The 16,013-nt window shown below is 42.5% G+C and overlaps 1 protein-coding gene across 3 annotated transcripts in view; it reads left to right on the forward strand.

Moving 5' to 3' along the window:
* Positions 1-16,013, forward strand: part of PRKAR1B (protein kinase cAMP-dependent type I regulatory subunit beta) — a 358,697-nt gene that overhangs the window by 233,887 nt on the left and 108,797 nt on the right. For all 3 annotated transcript variants that reach the window (XM_073636848.1, XM_073636847.1, XM_073636849.1), the window contains one exon: positions 1,772-1,930. In XM_073636848.1, the coding sequence (XP_073492949.1) occupies positions 1,772-1,930 (159 nt within the window). The remainder of the gene's footprint in view (positions 1-1,771; positions 1,931-16,013) is intronic.

Here is a 16,013-nt window from a genome sequence, read left to right on the forward strand (position 1 = left end):
CATCTTTATGTAGAGCAACAGTTCTTTTTTTCAGATCCTCAGAGAGTTCTTTGCCATGAGGTGCCATGTTGAACTTCCAGTGACCAGTATGAGAGAGTGAGAGCGATAACACCAAATGTAACACACCTGCTCCCTGTTCACAGCTGAGACCTTGTAACACTAACGAGTCACATGACACTGGGGAGGGAAAATGGCTAACTGGGCCTAATGTGGACATTTTCACTTAGGGTTTTACTCACTTTTGTTGCCAGCGGTTTAGACATTAATGGCTGTGTGTTGAGTTATTTTGAGGGGGCAGCAAATATACACTGTTATACAAGCTGTACACTCACTACTTTACATTGTAGCAAAGTGTAATTTCTTCAGTGTTGTCACATGAAAAAATATATAAAAATATTTACAAAAAATGTGAGGGGTGCACTCACTTTTGTGAGATACTGTATATGTATGTTTGTTATAATTGATGCTATTTTAGTTCACAGTATAGCACTTGGAAAAATATGATTGACCCAAGTGGTGTGGACGTGTCATTGCCATCATCCCGTATATACTTAAAGAGAACTGCGGAAACCTCTATTTGGGATTTTTAAGGCAATGAAAACTATAAACTTAAATAAAAATAAGTTTATTATACATATAAATTTAAATCACATCAAATACAATTAAATAGATAGAACTTGATCATGATATCACATTGGAAGAGAGTGATAGATCATACTACACGATACAGTCACAGACAGAAAAACGTGGCGTCGAGTAGTATAGCAGTATAGCACTTTTTATTACGCTTGATTTGATGAGCGCGGCTTGTCTTTCATATTACGTTTAATCGTTCAGCTTTTCTCAGCTGAAAGACATGTAGCTCTTTTTATACGGTTCATATTAGTAAATTTGTGCAGGGGACTTATTATCATTTACTACATCTGTATATGAGGCCACTATGGTCAGACCCAGTCTCACAAGTACAGCCTGAATTTCTGTTTCAAATTGAATGCTAGATTTTCAGTAAAGTCACCAGGTTTCTTTTTATAGTCCTAAACATGACCTCTCTAGTTTAGATATCTGGGTCTACATTGCACTGCAATATCTGTCTATTGTCAGACTGATCTGGTTGCCAATCCAGGACAAACATGTCCATGTTCTTCACATAGGACTTGTAGCAAACATTTGGATTTAAATAAAAACACTGAGGTGCTATTTTCAAATAAACACAATGACAGCTCTTTTCTCAAGAGGTTTTCCCATGAGATTGGCGACTTAAGATTGGAAGGCAAAACGTTTTAGGCTTGGAAGTAGACTGAAAGGGACAAAGAACATGTCTTATCAAAGACCACCTCAGCCTTTCCTTCCCAATTCACCGGCTGCATTTCCCCTGTGACCCTCATTATAGCCATCAACACATTTCCCTGCTTTCAGGTTTGACAGGTGTAATAAAAGGTCACAGTTTTGACAGTTCTGCTTGTCAATTCCGTGAGCGTCCAAAACCAGGAGAAAAATAACCTGGGCCCAGTAAGCTACAGGAGCTGAAAATTCCCAGGACTAAATGCAGCCATTGTGCTAGAGCAGCAAGCCCTGAAACTTGATCCTCAAAGTAGGTTGTCAAAGCTTTTGTGACCAAGTGAGGAAACTATTATCCTATTGTTTGTGCATCTATTCTTTTCCTCAAACCATTAGAAAGGGGATTATTAATAGGTTTTGAGATAACTGAAGACATGGGCTAAAAGCAAACAATTTCCTGCTCGTTAACCCTTTTTTTTCTTACTTTGTCTAGGTCTATGTGAATGGAGAGTGGGTCACCAGCATTGGAGAAGGTGGCAGCTTTGGGGAGCTTGCACTGATCTATGGCACTCCTAGAGCTGCCACAGTCAAGGCCAAAACAGATCTTAAACTATGGGGCATTGATCGGGACAGCTATAGACGTATACTTATGGTGAGTTTGTTTTGGTGCTCGTTTATATATCAATACACTCTAATAAAATTTGACTCTTTAGCATGAAAGTGCACTCAGGAGAATATGGCCAATGTACTCATGTCTTTTTGTTCTTTATGGTGGCAGTACCAGTGGATATCACAAGGGCTTTCACAGTTCTTTCTGGATTTTTCTTTTAAGCCTAATTCCATTCAAAGCTTTTTTAGGTTTAAGGAGACTTTCCAAGGGTTATAATTTATGTCAAGTTCAACAGTTAACTCCATCCCCATTAGGAGGATCTTCCAACATTTTCTGTTCTCTCGGACAGCCATTTCCTGGACGGGAAGTGAGAGGAAACTCAGAATTAGAAAGCAACAAAAACCTGATTGAGCTTCTAACACATTCCTATTTCACTAAAAATGTAATAATTACTGTCCTTTACCATTTAGGAGGTTTCCCCTCTCTTCCTGTCCTATCGCACAGTTAAGACAGGTGGAAGGAAACAATGCAGTTGTAATACAGACAGCAAAATAGATACAGGTTTTTAACCTTTCCAAACATGTTTTGGCTGGAGTTGGGCTTTAATATTATTTTATGTAAATTGCAGAAGAAGAATGGTGACGCTTCTTAATGGCACAAGAGTAGTGAGCAACCATGGCTGGAGGAGCTAGAGCTACTAAGTAATTCCAACAGGAGTCCTCATATAAATCCCTTAATGATAAAATAATTCATTACTACCTCAGTCTGCCAGCACCTATCCATAACGAAATTATCAGCAGTGGGTGAACTCTGTGACTTTACCTCTTTACTACTATAGGGCGATAACACTTTCCAGTTTTTTTTTTTTTTTTAAATATCTCTGAAAGTGGTCCTAAACCTAACTAAGGCTGGCCATACATTATACAATGTTCTTATTCAATTTCCTTTAGATTTACCTTCAATTATGTAGTGGGAGGGCCTGCCTGATTGCATACAAATTGAAAGTGTTTAGGTTTGTCCTCATATTATATGGTTTTGGTAAGTCTAAAGGAAAATTGTAGAAGAAAATTGTATAATGTATGGCCAGCCTCAGGATTACAGCCCAATGGAACTTTCAGATTAAATCAGCTAAATACATTCCAGGTGCTTGAAAACAAAAGGTGTGCAAAGGCTTACAGTTTTTTTCCTTAAAGTCTCCACAGCCAGAGTAGAAAAGCCTGTCCCCTATCAGCATGCTGTGGAGTGAACTCTTGTGCTCTTTGTAGAAGCAGAAGCAGTGGTCTATCTTTAGAGGTCCAACACACGCCCTGCTGTTAAGGGCTACAGCTTTACAATCAGCAAAGTGCATGCTTCTTGTCGATTTTAAAGCCATAGTGTTTTTTGTTTTAAACAAAACGTTTAATTTAAACATTTTTACTGCCACTGACGTATGTGGGGGGTTTCCACTCACTCCTGGCTGCTACAGAATGTTGAAATGCATTTTAATCTGACAAGTTGGCTGCCGGGTTACAGATGGAAGTGGTTGGGTGGCTGTACAGAACCCCCCCCCCCCCCCCCGGTAACATTGCCTACCCTCTGTGTCTTGTTGCCTGGGCCCACAAAATTCCACTTGTGGGTCCAGGACCTGCATGGCAGGTGTCTCTGGATGGAGGGGAGGGAGACCAGCTAATGTCTTAGTTGTCTTCTACCACAACAATGTCCATTCACTGATCTACCCTAGCTAGTAAGAACTTGTAAATGACAAGGATTTTGTCACTTCCGATTTCTTCTACCACTTGCCCTGACTTCTGTGGCCAGAAAAGAAGCAAATGCACTGAGATCTGCACTTTATTAGCTTCAGTGGAGTGCAGTGGAGACATCAGGGGTCTAATAGACCGTTGTTGTCTTAATAAATAGAACCTGACACTATACTTATACTATCACATAGGGGAATATTGGCCCCCTATGTGATTTCAGTACAATTATGAGAAAAGAAAGTAGAAAACATTAAAGTTACACCTCAGCACTTAAAACCCCCCTCCAAAAAAAAAAAAAAAAAATGTAAGTCTGCCCTGCCACAATGTACATGCACATTCATATGTAAACAAACGTCTGGGGGAGCCTATTTACAAAAGCAATTGTTGCAATACACATCTTACATATAGCCAAAGATGCTGGCATGACAGCTATAACTCTAGGGTGATTATTCACATTTAATGTTTAACCGTTGCCCTGTAAGTGCTCATCTTTTCTACTTTATGAAAACATGGGTACGTCGATGTACGTCGGCAAAGTGGCACGGACAGGCAAAATCACGTACATGTACGTGATTTGCCTTCCGCGGGTGGGGGGTCCGATCGGACCCCCCCCCGGTGCCCGAGGCGGTCGTCTTTTGTCCAGCGGCGATCCGTGATGAGGGGGAGACCATCCGTTCGTGGCCCCCCCCTCGCGATCGCCGCCGGCCAATGAGAACACTCCTTTGCTGCTGTATGCTAAACAGCAGCAAAGGAAGTGATGTCATCTCCCCTCGGGTCGGTATTTTCCGTTCCGGCCCGAGGAGAGAAGACATCTATGTGAGTGCACAACACACACACACACAGTAGAACATGCCAGGCACACAAAACACCCCGATCCCCCCCCCCCGATCGCCCCCCGATCCCCCCCCAATCACCCCCCCCCCCTGTCACAAACTGACACCAGCAGTTTTTTTTTTTTTTTTTTCTGATTACTGCATAGTGTCAGTTTGTGACAGTTACAGTGTTGGGACAGTGAGTATTACCCCCCTTTAGGTCTAGGGTACCCCCCTAACCCCCCCTAATAAAGTTTTAACCCCTTGATCACCCCCTGTCACCAGTGTCACTAAGCGATCATTTTTCTGATCGCTGTATTAGTGTCGCTGGTGACGCTAGTTAGTGAGGTAAATATTTAGGTTCGCCGTCAGCGTTTTATAGCGTCAGGGACCCCCATATACTACCTAATAAATGTTTTAACCCCTTGATTGCCCCCTAGTTAACCCTTTCACCACTGATCACCGTATAACCGTTACGGATGACGCTGGTTAGTTCGTTTATTTTTTATAGTGTCAGGGCACCCGCCGTTTATTACCGAATAAAGGTTTAGCCCCCTGATCGCCCGGCGGTGATATGCGTCGCCCCAGGCAGCGTCAGATTAGCGCCAGTACCGCTAACACCCACACATGCAGCATACGCCTCCCTTAGTGGTATAGTATCTGTACGGATCAATATCTGATCCGATCAGATCTATACTAGCGTCCCCAGCAGTTTAGGGTTCCCAAAAACCCAGTGTTAGCGGGATCAGCCCAGATACCTGCTAGCACCTGCGTTTTGTGCCTCCGCCCAGCCCACCCAAGTGCAGTATCGATCGATCACTGTCACTTACAAAACACTAAACGCATAACTGCAGCGTTCGCAGAGTCAGGCCTGATCCCTGCGATCGCTAACAGTTTTTTTGGTAGCATTTTGGTGAACTGGCAAGCACCAGCCCCAGGCGTCAGGTTAGCGCCAGTACCGCTAACACCCACGCACGCAGCATACGCCTCCCTTAGTGGTATAGTATCTGAACGGATCAATATCTGATCCGATCAGATCTATACTAGCGTCCCCAGCAGTTTAGGGTTCCCAAAAACGCAGTGTTAGCGGAATCAGCCCAGATACCTGCTAGCACCTGCGTTTTGCCCCTCCGCCCGGCCCAGCCCAGCCCACCCAAGTGCAGTATCGATCGATCACTGACACTTACAAAACACTAAACGCATAACTGCAGCGTTCGCAGAGTCAGGCCTGATCCCTGCGATCGCTAACAGTTTTTTTTGTAGCGTTTTGGTGAACTGGCAAGCACCAGCCCCAGGCAGCGTCAGATTAGCGCCAGTACCGCTAACACCCACGCACGCACCGTACACCTCCCTTAGTGGTATAGTATCTGATCGCATCAATATCTGATCCGATCAGATCTATACTAGCGTCCCCAGCAGTTTAGGGTTCCCAAAAACGCAGTGTTAGCGGGATCAGCCCAGATACCTGCTAGCACCTGCGTTTTGCCCCTCCGCCCGGCCCGGCACAGCCCACCCAAGTGCAGTATCGATCGATCACTGACACTTATAAAACACTAAACGCATAACTGCAGCGTTCGCAGAGTCAGGCCTGATCCCTGCGATCGCTAACGTTTTTTGGTAGCGTTTTGGTGAACTGGCAAGCGCCAGCGGCCTAGTACACCCCGGTCGTAGTCAAACCAGCACTGCAGTAACACGTGGTGACGTGGCGAGTCCCATAAGTGCAGTTGAAGCTGGTGAGGTGGCAAGCACAAGTAGTGTCCCGCTGCCACCAAAAAGACAAACACAGGCCCGTCATGCCCATAGTGCCCTTCCTGCTGCATTCGCCAATCCTAATTGGGAACCCACCGCTTCTGCAGCGCCCGTACTTCCCCCATTCACATCCCCAACCAAATGCAGTCGGCTGCATGAGAGGCATTTTTATGTCCTCCCTGGTACCCCTACCCAACGAACCCCCAAAAAAGATGTTGTGTCTGCAGCAAGCGCCGATATAGGCGTGACACCCGCTATTATTGTCCCTCCTGTCCTGACAATCCTGGTCTTTGCATTGGTGAATGTTTTGAACGCTACCATTCACTAGTTGAGTATTAGCGTAGGGTACAGCATTGCACAGACTAGGCACACTTTCACAGGGTCTCCCAAGATGCCATCGCATTTTGAGAGACCCGAACCTGGAACCGGTTACCGTTATAAAAGTTAGTTACAAAAAAAGTGTAAAAAAAAAAAAAAATATGAAATAAAAAAAAATAGTTGTTGTTTTATTGTTCTCTCTCTCTCTATTCTCTCTCTCTATTGTTCTGCTCTTTTTTACTGTATTCTATTCTGCAATGTTTTATTGTTATTGTTATTGTTATTGTTATTATGTTTTATCATGTTTGTTTTTCAGGTGTGTAATTATTTACACTTTACTGTGCTTTATTGTTAACCATTGTTAACCATTTTTTTGTCTTCAGGTACGCCATTCACGACTTTGAGTGGTTATACCAGAATGATGCCTGCAGGTTTAGGTATCATCTTGGTATCATTCTTTTCAGCCAGCGGTCGGCTTTCATGTAAAAGCAATCCTAGTGGCTAATTAGCCTCTAGACTGCTTTTACAAGCCGTGGGAGGGAATGCCCCCCCCCCCCACCGTCTTCCATGTTTTTCTCTGGCTCTCCTGTCTCAACAGGGAACCTGAGAATGCAGCCGGTGATTCAGCCAGCTGACCATAGAGCTGATCAGAGACCAGAGTGGCTCCAAACATCTCTATGGCCTAAGAAACCGGAAGCTACGAGTATTTCATGACTTAGATTTCGCCGGATGTAAATAGCGCCATTGGGAAATTGGGGAAGCATTTTATCACACCGATCTTGGTGTGGTCAGATGCTTTGAGGGCAGAGGAGAGATCTAGGGTCTAATAGACCACAATTTTTTCAAAAAAGAGTACCTGTCACTACCTATTGCTATCATAGGGGATATTTACATTCCCCGAGATAACAATAAAAATGATTAAAAAAAAAAATATGAAAGGAACAGTTTAAAAGTAAGATTAAAAAAGCAAAAAAATAATAAAGAAAAAAAAAAAAACACCCCTGTCGCCCCCTGCTCTCGCGCTAAGGCGAACGCAAGCGGCGGTCTGTCGTCAAACATAAACAGCAATTGCACCATGCATGTGAGGTATCACCGCGAAGGCCAGATCGAGTGCAGTAATTTTTCCAGTAGACCTCCTCTGTAAATCTAAAGTGGTAACCTGTAAAGGCTTTTGAAGGCTTTTAAACATGTATTTATTTTGTTGCCACTGCACGTTTGTGCGCAATTTTAAAGCATGTCATGTTTGGTATCCATGTACTCGGCCTAAGATCATCTTTTTTATTTCATCAAACATTTGGGCAATATAGCGTGTTTTAGTGCATTAAAATTAAAAAAAGTGTGTTTTTTCCCCAAAAAATGCGTTTGAAAAATCGCTGCGCAATTACTGTGTGAAAAAAAAAAATGAAACACCCACCATTTTAATCTGTAGGGCATTTGCTTTAAAAAAATATATAATGTTTGGGGGTTCAAAGTAAATTTTTTGCAAAAAAAAAAAAACTTTTTCATGTAAACAATAAGTGTCAGAAAGGGCTTTGTCTTCAAGTGGTTAGAAGAGTGGGTGATGTGTGACATAAGCTTCTAAATGTTGTGCATAAAATGCCAGGACAGTTCAAAACCCCCCCAAATGACCCCATTTTGGAAAGTAGACACCCCAAGCTATTTGCTGAGAGGCATGTCGAGTCCATGGAATATTTTATATTGCGACACAAGTTGCGGGAAAGAGACAAATTTTTTTTTTTTTTTTTGCACAAAGTTGTCACTAAATGATATATTGCTCAAACATGCCATGGAAATATGTGAAATTACACCCCAAAATACATTCTGCTGCTTCTCCTGAGTACGGGGATACCACATGTGTGAGACTTTTTGGGAGCCTAGCCGCGTACGGGACCCCGAAAACCAAGCACCGCCTTCAGGCTTTCTAAGGGCGTGAATTTTTGATTTCACTCTTCACTGCCTATCACAGTTTCGGAGGCCATGGAATGCCCAGGTGGCACAAAACCCCCCCAAATGACCCCATTTTGGAAAGTAGACACCCCAAGCTATTTGCTGAGAGGTATAGTGAGTATTTTGCAGACCTCACTTTTTGTCACAAAGTTTTGAAAATTGAAAAAAGAAAAAAAAAAATGTTTTTTCTTGTCTTTCTTCATTTTCAAAAACAAATGAGAGCTGCAAAATACTCACCATGCCTTTCAGCAAATAGCTTGGGGTGTCTACTTTCCAAAATGGGGTCATTTGGGGGGGTTTTGTGCCACCTGGGCATTCCATGGCCTCCGAAACTGTGATAGGCAGTAAAGAGTGAAATCAAAAATTTTCACCCTTAGAAATCCTGAAGGCAGTGATTGGTTTTCGGGGTCCAGTACGCGGCTAGGCTCCCAAAAAGTCCCACACATGTGGTATCCCCATACTCAGGAGAAGCAGCTAAATGTATTTTGGGGTGCAATTCCACATATGCCCATGGCCTGTGTGAGCAATATATCATTTAGTGACAACTTTATGAAAAAAAAAAAAAAAAAAAAAGTGTCACTTTCCCGCAACTTGTGTCAAAATATAAAATATTCCATGGACTCAATATGCCTCTCAGCAAATAGCTTGGGGTGTCTACTTTCCAAAATGGGGTCATTTTGGGGGGTTTTGTGCCACCTGGGCATTCCATGGCCTCCGAAACTGTGATAGGCAGTGAAGAGTGAAAGCAAAAATTTACACCCTTAGAAATCCTGAAGGCAGTGATTGGTTTTCGGGGCCCCGTACGCGGCTAGGCTCCCAAAAAGTCCCACACATGTGGTATCCCCATACTCAGGAGAAGCAGCTAAATGTATTTTGGGGTGCAATTCCACATAGGCCCATGGCCTGTGTGAGCAATATATCATTTAGTGACGACTTTTTGTAAATATATTTTTTTTTTTTTTTTTTTTTGTCATTTTTCAATCACTTGGGACAAAAAAAATAAATATTCAATGGGTTCAACATGCCTCTCAGCAATTTCCTTGGGGTGTCTACTTTCCAAAATGGGGTCATTTGGGGGGGTTTTGTACTGCCCTGCCATTTTAGCACCTCAAGAAATGACATAGGCAGTCATAAACTAAAAGCTGTGTAAATTCCAGAAAATGTACCCTAGTTTGTAGACGCTATAACTTTTGCGCAAACCAATAAATATACGCTTATTGACATTTTTTTTACCAAAGACATGTGGCCGAATACATTTTGGCCTAAATGTATGACTAAAATTGAGTTTATTGGATTTTTTTTATAACAAAAAGTAGAAAATATCATTTTTTTTCAAAATTTTCGGTCTTTTTCCGTTTATAGCGCAAAAAATAAAAACCGCAGAGGTGATCAAATACTATCAAAAGAAAGCTCTATTTGTGGGAAGAAAAGGACGCAAATTTCGTTTGGGTACAGCATTGCATGACCGCGCAATTAGCAGTTAAAGCGACGCAGTGCCAAATTGGAAAAAGACCTCTGGTCCTTAGGCAGCATAATGGTCCGGGGCTCAAGTGGTTAAGGATGGGCAGGTAGCTTGCCATCATGTTTTCGTGAAAACAGAAGTGGGCTTCCTCTCTGTCCTCTGTACATTATAAGTGCAATACCTGGCCTTAAGCTGGCCAAAGGCTTGTAGAATTTTGTTTGGAATTTGTCAATTTGGAGCGTTCGTTTTTCTGACAATTAATGGGTACAAATAGATAATTGTTTTTTTACTTTAAGGTTGAATATATTTTTATTATTTTCAAACAGATAGTTACAAAAACTGACATTTGAGTAAAACAGTAATATAAGAAATGTTTAGTCCACAAATAACCAGGGACGTCATAAATACGTATTACGGCTCTTTCACACAGGGCGGATCAGTGATGATCCGCCCCGTGAACACCCGCTTGCTCAGCGGGGATCGCTCCGCCGATCCCCGCTGAGCAGGAAGATGACAGGTCCCTCGCTGCACAGTGTGCAGCGAGGGACCTGTCAGAGCGCTGCTCTCCCCTATGGGGGATCAGATGATGACGGACCGTAGAGTCCGTCGTCACCCGATCTGATCCGAAAACGGATGGAAAAGTAGGGTTTTCCTCCGTTACACTTTTTCGGATCGGAGCGGGTCGGATGTCAGCGGACAAGTCACCGCTGACATCCGACGCTCCATAGGGATACATGTATGTCCGTTTTTCATCCGAAAATGGAAGGATGAAAAACGGACATACGGATCGTCCGTGTGAAAGAGCCCTAAAGGTCTATACTAATCCTTAACATATGACTGGAAACAATATGAAAAACCACCTTCGCCTCAACGGTGTTAATGTTAAGAGTTGAGATTAGAAAAAAATGGCAGAATCAGAACTAATACAGAGGTCAGGATATTGTAAAAAAAGCATACGTAGTAATAGGTGTGGATTACAGCGCTGTAAAAATAACAACGTAAAAATAACAATCAAAAATAGGAGAAGAGGATAGACAATAGATGGATAAAAAAAAAGGAAGGAAAGGAAGTGTGGTCTACATTGGTACCACGGTCAGTGATATATAAAGTATATACAAAAAGAGGAATGAGATGACTTAAGGGGTCTAAAGACCAATAAGGTCTCCAAATATCACCCAAATCATCCTCCCCACTCTTCCCAAGATCTCCTTCTCTCAAGCTCTCTCTTCTCCTCCTCCCATGCTCGTCTCCAGGATTTCTCCAGAACCTCTCCCATCCTCTGGAACTCGCTACCTCCACCTGTCCGGCTATCCCCTACTCTTGCTACCTTCAGGCGATCCCTGAAAACTCATCTCTTTAGGAAAGCCTATCACGTCTCCAACTAATCTTTTACCACTTCCATCAGCTCATTCCCCACCGTTACAACCTTTTGTACCACCAGCCCCACCCTATTAGATTGTAAGATCTTCTGAGCAGGACCCTCTTAATCCTCTTGTATTTTATTGTATTATAACTGTATTGTCTCCCTTTTATATTGTAAAGTGCTGCGTAAACTGTTGGCGCTATATAAATCATGTATAATAATAATAAAAAGAGGCCTAGGACAGATCATATAGGATAAGGTTTTTGACTTTAAAAAGCCGAAAAACCAAATAAGTTCGGAAATTTTTAGTTGAACAAATTAATTTCAAAAGGTCAATGTCCCGGGTGGCAAAAATCATATTTCTTGCAACGTGCACGCTGAAATTGAATGTTAAATGTCAAAATGTAGCATGTCATTTGAACGAATGGTCGTATCAGTTTTTCTCACTCCATGATGGTGTCATCGAAAACTATGATGAACGAATTATCCTTTTTACAAATAAATATGTAAAAAAATTCTACAGGTCATTAACCAGCTTAGTTTTTACAGTACTGTTCACATTATATGATGGACTGTCCATTTAAGTCTCCCAGGGACTAATTTTTTAGTCTCTGCAATGCAAATAACCAGACAATCTAGTAGTGAAGGCCTTTTCTGTTGGGCTTGACAGACTGGCAGATGTAGGATCTCCAATCTCTCAGCCTCAAACCCCAGGGGTTATAGGAAGTTAATATGTGAGTTAACCTGCCAAGATCAACTCAAAACCTGTTCACGATAGGTGGACAGACCATTTGATAGTCTTGCAAAAGTACGTACTGTTCATTGTTAATCAAAATTGTCCCTTCAAGTGTCGAGGCACATGCTGTGTGCGGCAAAGCGAAGCCATAAAGATCATTTCCACTTAGCATAATCACAATGCTGTTGCAGCACATGAACATTTCATGCTAAATGTGTTATAAATAGCCTGGTAGGTCTGAAATCCTGCGGCTGGCACAGCAGACCAGAGCGGGATTATCAGCAGACAGTAGAGGAATCTGAGGTGCCGTAGTCACCGTGGAGCCCTGAATCCTGCTAGTATGCTCTCAATCTGCAAATAGCAGTGAAAACTATGTCGCAAAATGACTGCATTAAATCCACGGCAAACAAGCGAGCGGTTCACTTATCAGACCTGTCTACGGCTTCTATTAGCTTCTTCTTGAACCAGGACACAGGGGCCTATTCATCGAACTGCTATGTTAACTTACCGGTAATCAGAAACCTGGCCTCCCTTACTGCTGACACTGAGCGAAGACCTCATTTTGTCATCAGTTACAGCACTATACGCACTAAACACGAGAGGTTTTCCTGGCCTTGAAATGCAAAATGTGGTTGTACAGGTGGCCAGAAGTTCAAGAACATGAAATTAATCACAGACTTTCACACTCCATACCAATGCAGGTGACTGGATGGTTAAATCATTAGGTGCTTAACATATGCACGACTGAATGTGGATATTATTTCTGTTTTTTATATCATTATTTAGTAGATGTGTACATACTGTAGCCTGTATTTTCATTGCTGCTAATATATTTTCACTTAAAGTTGAACTCCAGGCAAACAGTGAGACAAACGGGTAAACTACAGATATAGGGGCTGTTTTACCTGCTGAATGACTTGTATTTCTGTCTATCCAGTCCTGAGATTTACACTACTGTGCCGCATGCACAGCCCCTTCTGCCTGGGCAGAAGAGAAGGTAGGTCTTGGTCTTTAAGACCAGTAAAGACAATTGGGCTAAATTCTCTAGTACAGATCTTTAGGGTCCTTTCACAGGGGTGGGATTGGTAGTGGGGTCCCCCAGGTTTCTGTGCTGGGACCAATCCTGTTTAATTTATTCATAAACTACCTGGAGGATGGGGTAAACAGTTCAATCTCTATATTTGCAGACGATACTAAGCTAAGCAGGGCAATAACTTCTCCGCAGGATGTGGAAACCTTGCAAAAAGATCTGAACAAATTAATGGGGTGGGTAACTACATGGCAAATGAGGTTCAATGTAGAAAAATGTAAAATAATGCATTTGGGTGGCAAAAATATGAATGCAATCTATACACTGGGGGGAGAACCTCTGGGGGAATCTAAGATGGAAAAGGACCTGGGGGTCCTAGTAGATGATAGGCTCAGCAATGGCATGCAATGCCAAGCTACTGCTAACAAAGCAAACAGAATATTGGCATGCATTAAAAAGGGGATTAATTTCAGAGATAAAATGATAATTTTCCCGCTATACAAGACTCTGGTCCGGCCGCACCTGGATTATGCTGTCCAGTTCTGGGCACCAGTCCTCAGGAAGGATGTACTGGAAATGGAGCGAATACAAAGAAGGGCAACAAAGCTAATAAAGGGTCTGAAGGATGTTAGTTATGAAGAAAGGTTGCGAGCACTGAACTTATTCTCTCTGGAGAAGAGACGCTTGAGAGGGGATATGATTTCAATTCACAAATACCGTACTGGCGACCCCACAATAGGGATAAAACTTTTTCGCGGAAGGGAGTTTAACAAGACATGTGGCCACTCATTAAAATTAGAAGAAAAGAGGTTTAACCTTAAACTACATAGAGGGTTCTTTACTGTAATGGCACGTACACACGATCGGACATTCCGACAACTAAATCCATGGATTTTTTCCGACGGATGTTGGCTCAAACTTGTCTTGCATACACACGGTCACACAAATCTTGTCTGAAATTCCGAACGTCAAGAACGCGGTGACGTACAACACGTACAACGAGCCGACAAAAATGAAGTTCAGTAGCAAGTGCGGCTCTTCTGCTTGATTCCGAGCATGCATGGAACTTTGTGCATCGGAATTGTGTACACACCATCGGAATTTACGACAACGGATTTTGCTGTCAGAAAATTTGATCCAGATGGAAAATGTCCAATGGAGCCTACACTCGGTTGGAATTTCCGACAACAAGCTCCCATCGAACATTTTCTGTTGGAGAATCCGACCGTGTGTACGGGGCATAAAAGCAGCAAGGATGTGGAATTCCCTTCCACAGGCTTCAGCGGGGGACATTGATATTTTCAAGAAACTATTAGATAAGCACCTGAACGACCGCAACATACAGGGATATACAATGTAATACTGACATATAATCACACACATAGGTTGGACTTGATGGACTTTTTTCAACCTCACCTACTATGTAACTATGTAACATGGGCAGTTACACATACTAGCAATAAAAAAACTGCAGCACTATAAGTGAACCATATTGTAGGTATAAACCAACATATAAACAATGGTGCATATATACAATTCCAACAATAATTGTGCAAAGTTAACGCATAAAAATGATAAACTTTGTGACTAATAATACTGGCATACACCAATAATAAAGTGCAAATGTGCTGAAACAACCATATCATAAGTCTAAATCAAATACATATATAGTACCAGTAGCCGTCATGGGTTCAGACAGTTCAAATATTAGAAGCAGACTGTAAATAAGGCTCTGCTGGGCCAAGGTGAAAAATCACCATTCACAGGAAACTGTTTGAATGAGCAGAAGACTGAAGATTAAAGTCTGTTCAGTAGAGACAGGATTGAACCATCATCTGCTAAGGAGTCACCCCGGATTGTGCATCCGCCACCCAGGGGAGAGGTTATATACTCTTACCAGAGACTGTGGACTCTGCTGCCAGCGACAGAGAGTCAAACGAGCGTATGAACGGAAGTTGGAACTCTGAATGATCGTCACTGGAGATCGTCTCGTCCACCAAAGCAGATCATGAACTCGATTTATAAAAGAAAAAAAGGGCCTCCACATAATGTAAATCGTAATGGAAGGATTTATTAAAAACGTAGAACACTTACTGTACATCAAGGTTGATGTGTTCAAGCATAAAGTCAATGTGGTCACAAGGAATTCCAAGAAGCGCAATGTTATGGAGCTGGCTCACTGCAATCCGAAGCGTTTCGTCCATGAGGACATCATCTAGGGTTTGGGTTACACATACTGCAATTTCCAGCAGCAAGAATCTGCGGTTTCCTGCAGCTAGAATGGTTAGGTATGTGCGCATACAATGCAGTGACAGGCTGTGAGCAATTTTTGCTATTTGTGACTTACATACAGCCAGTGATTGCCTGTGGTGATTCTGGCTGGACACATTTTGTGTGTAATCTCCTGTATGAATGGACCCTTAAACCCCGGTCATACATGGATCGAATTTTGGGTGGATCAGATCGGACTGGATGAATTTTGGTCTATGTATGGGCAAGATGATTGTACTCAAGTTGATCCATCAACCAACTAGGGTACAACCACCCTGTTGGATTTTTGGCATGTGATTACTGCTGGTGGCTATAGCTGCCAGCAGTAATCATTGCGTTCTGCCAGCAGGAAACACTCCCCGTGCTCCCTGCTGGCAGAACACAGTAGCATAGCAGGAGGCATTCAGTTAGTGTTGATGGGGGGATTTGCAATAAACTTCAGCTGCCTATACCTCTTCATCCACTGAAGGCTAACTTTATATTTGTGCATCGGCGTATTGCATGATAAAATGCCCATTTTACAGCTCCTTACTGCAATACACAGTAATGCAAATCAGAAGGTGCTCTACGGTGTTATCATTTTTGAATGATTCCCCAATGCACCTTGCAAATGAACAGTCTGTGTGCTGCATTGAAAACAAAAGTAATATGTCTTTTTGTTTGTACATTGTAATGCCGTGACAGTCTAAACTAAATGAACT

This window comes from Aquarana catesbeiana, linkage group LG06 (genome assembly GCF_042186555.1).
Source record: "Aquarana catesbeiana isolate 2022-GZ linkage group LG06, ASM4218655v1, whole genome shotgun sequence".
Classification (NCBI taxonomy): domain Eukaryota; kingdom Metazoa; phylum Chordata; class Amphibia; order Anura; family Ranidae; genus Aquarana; species Aquarana catesbeiana.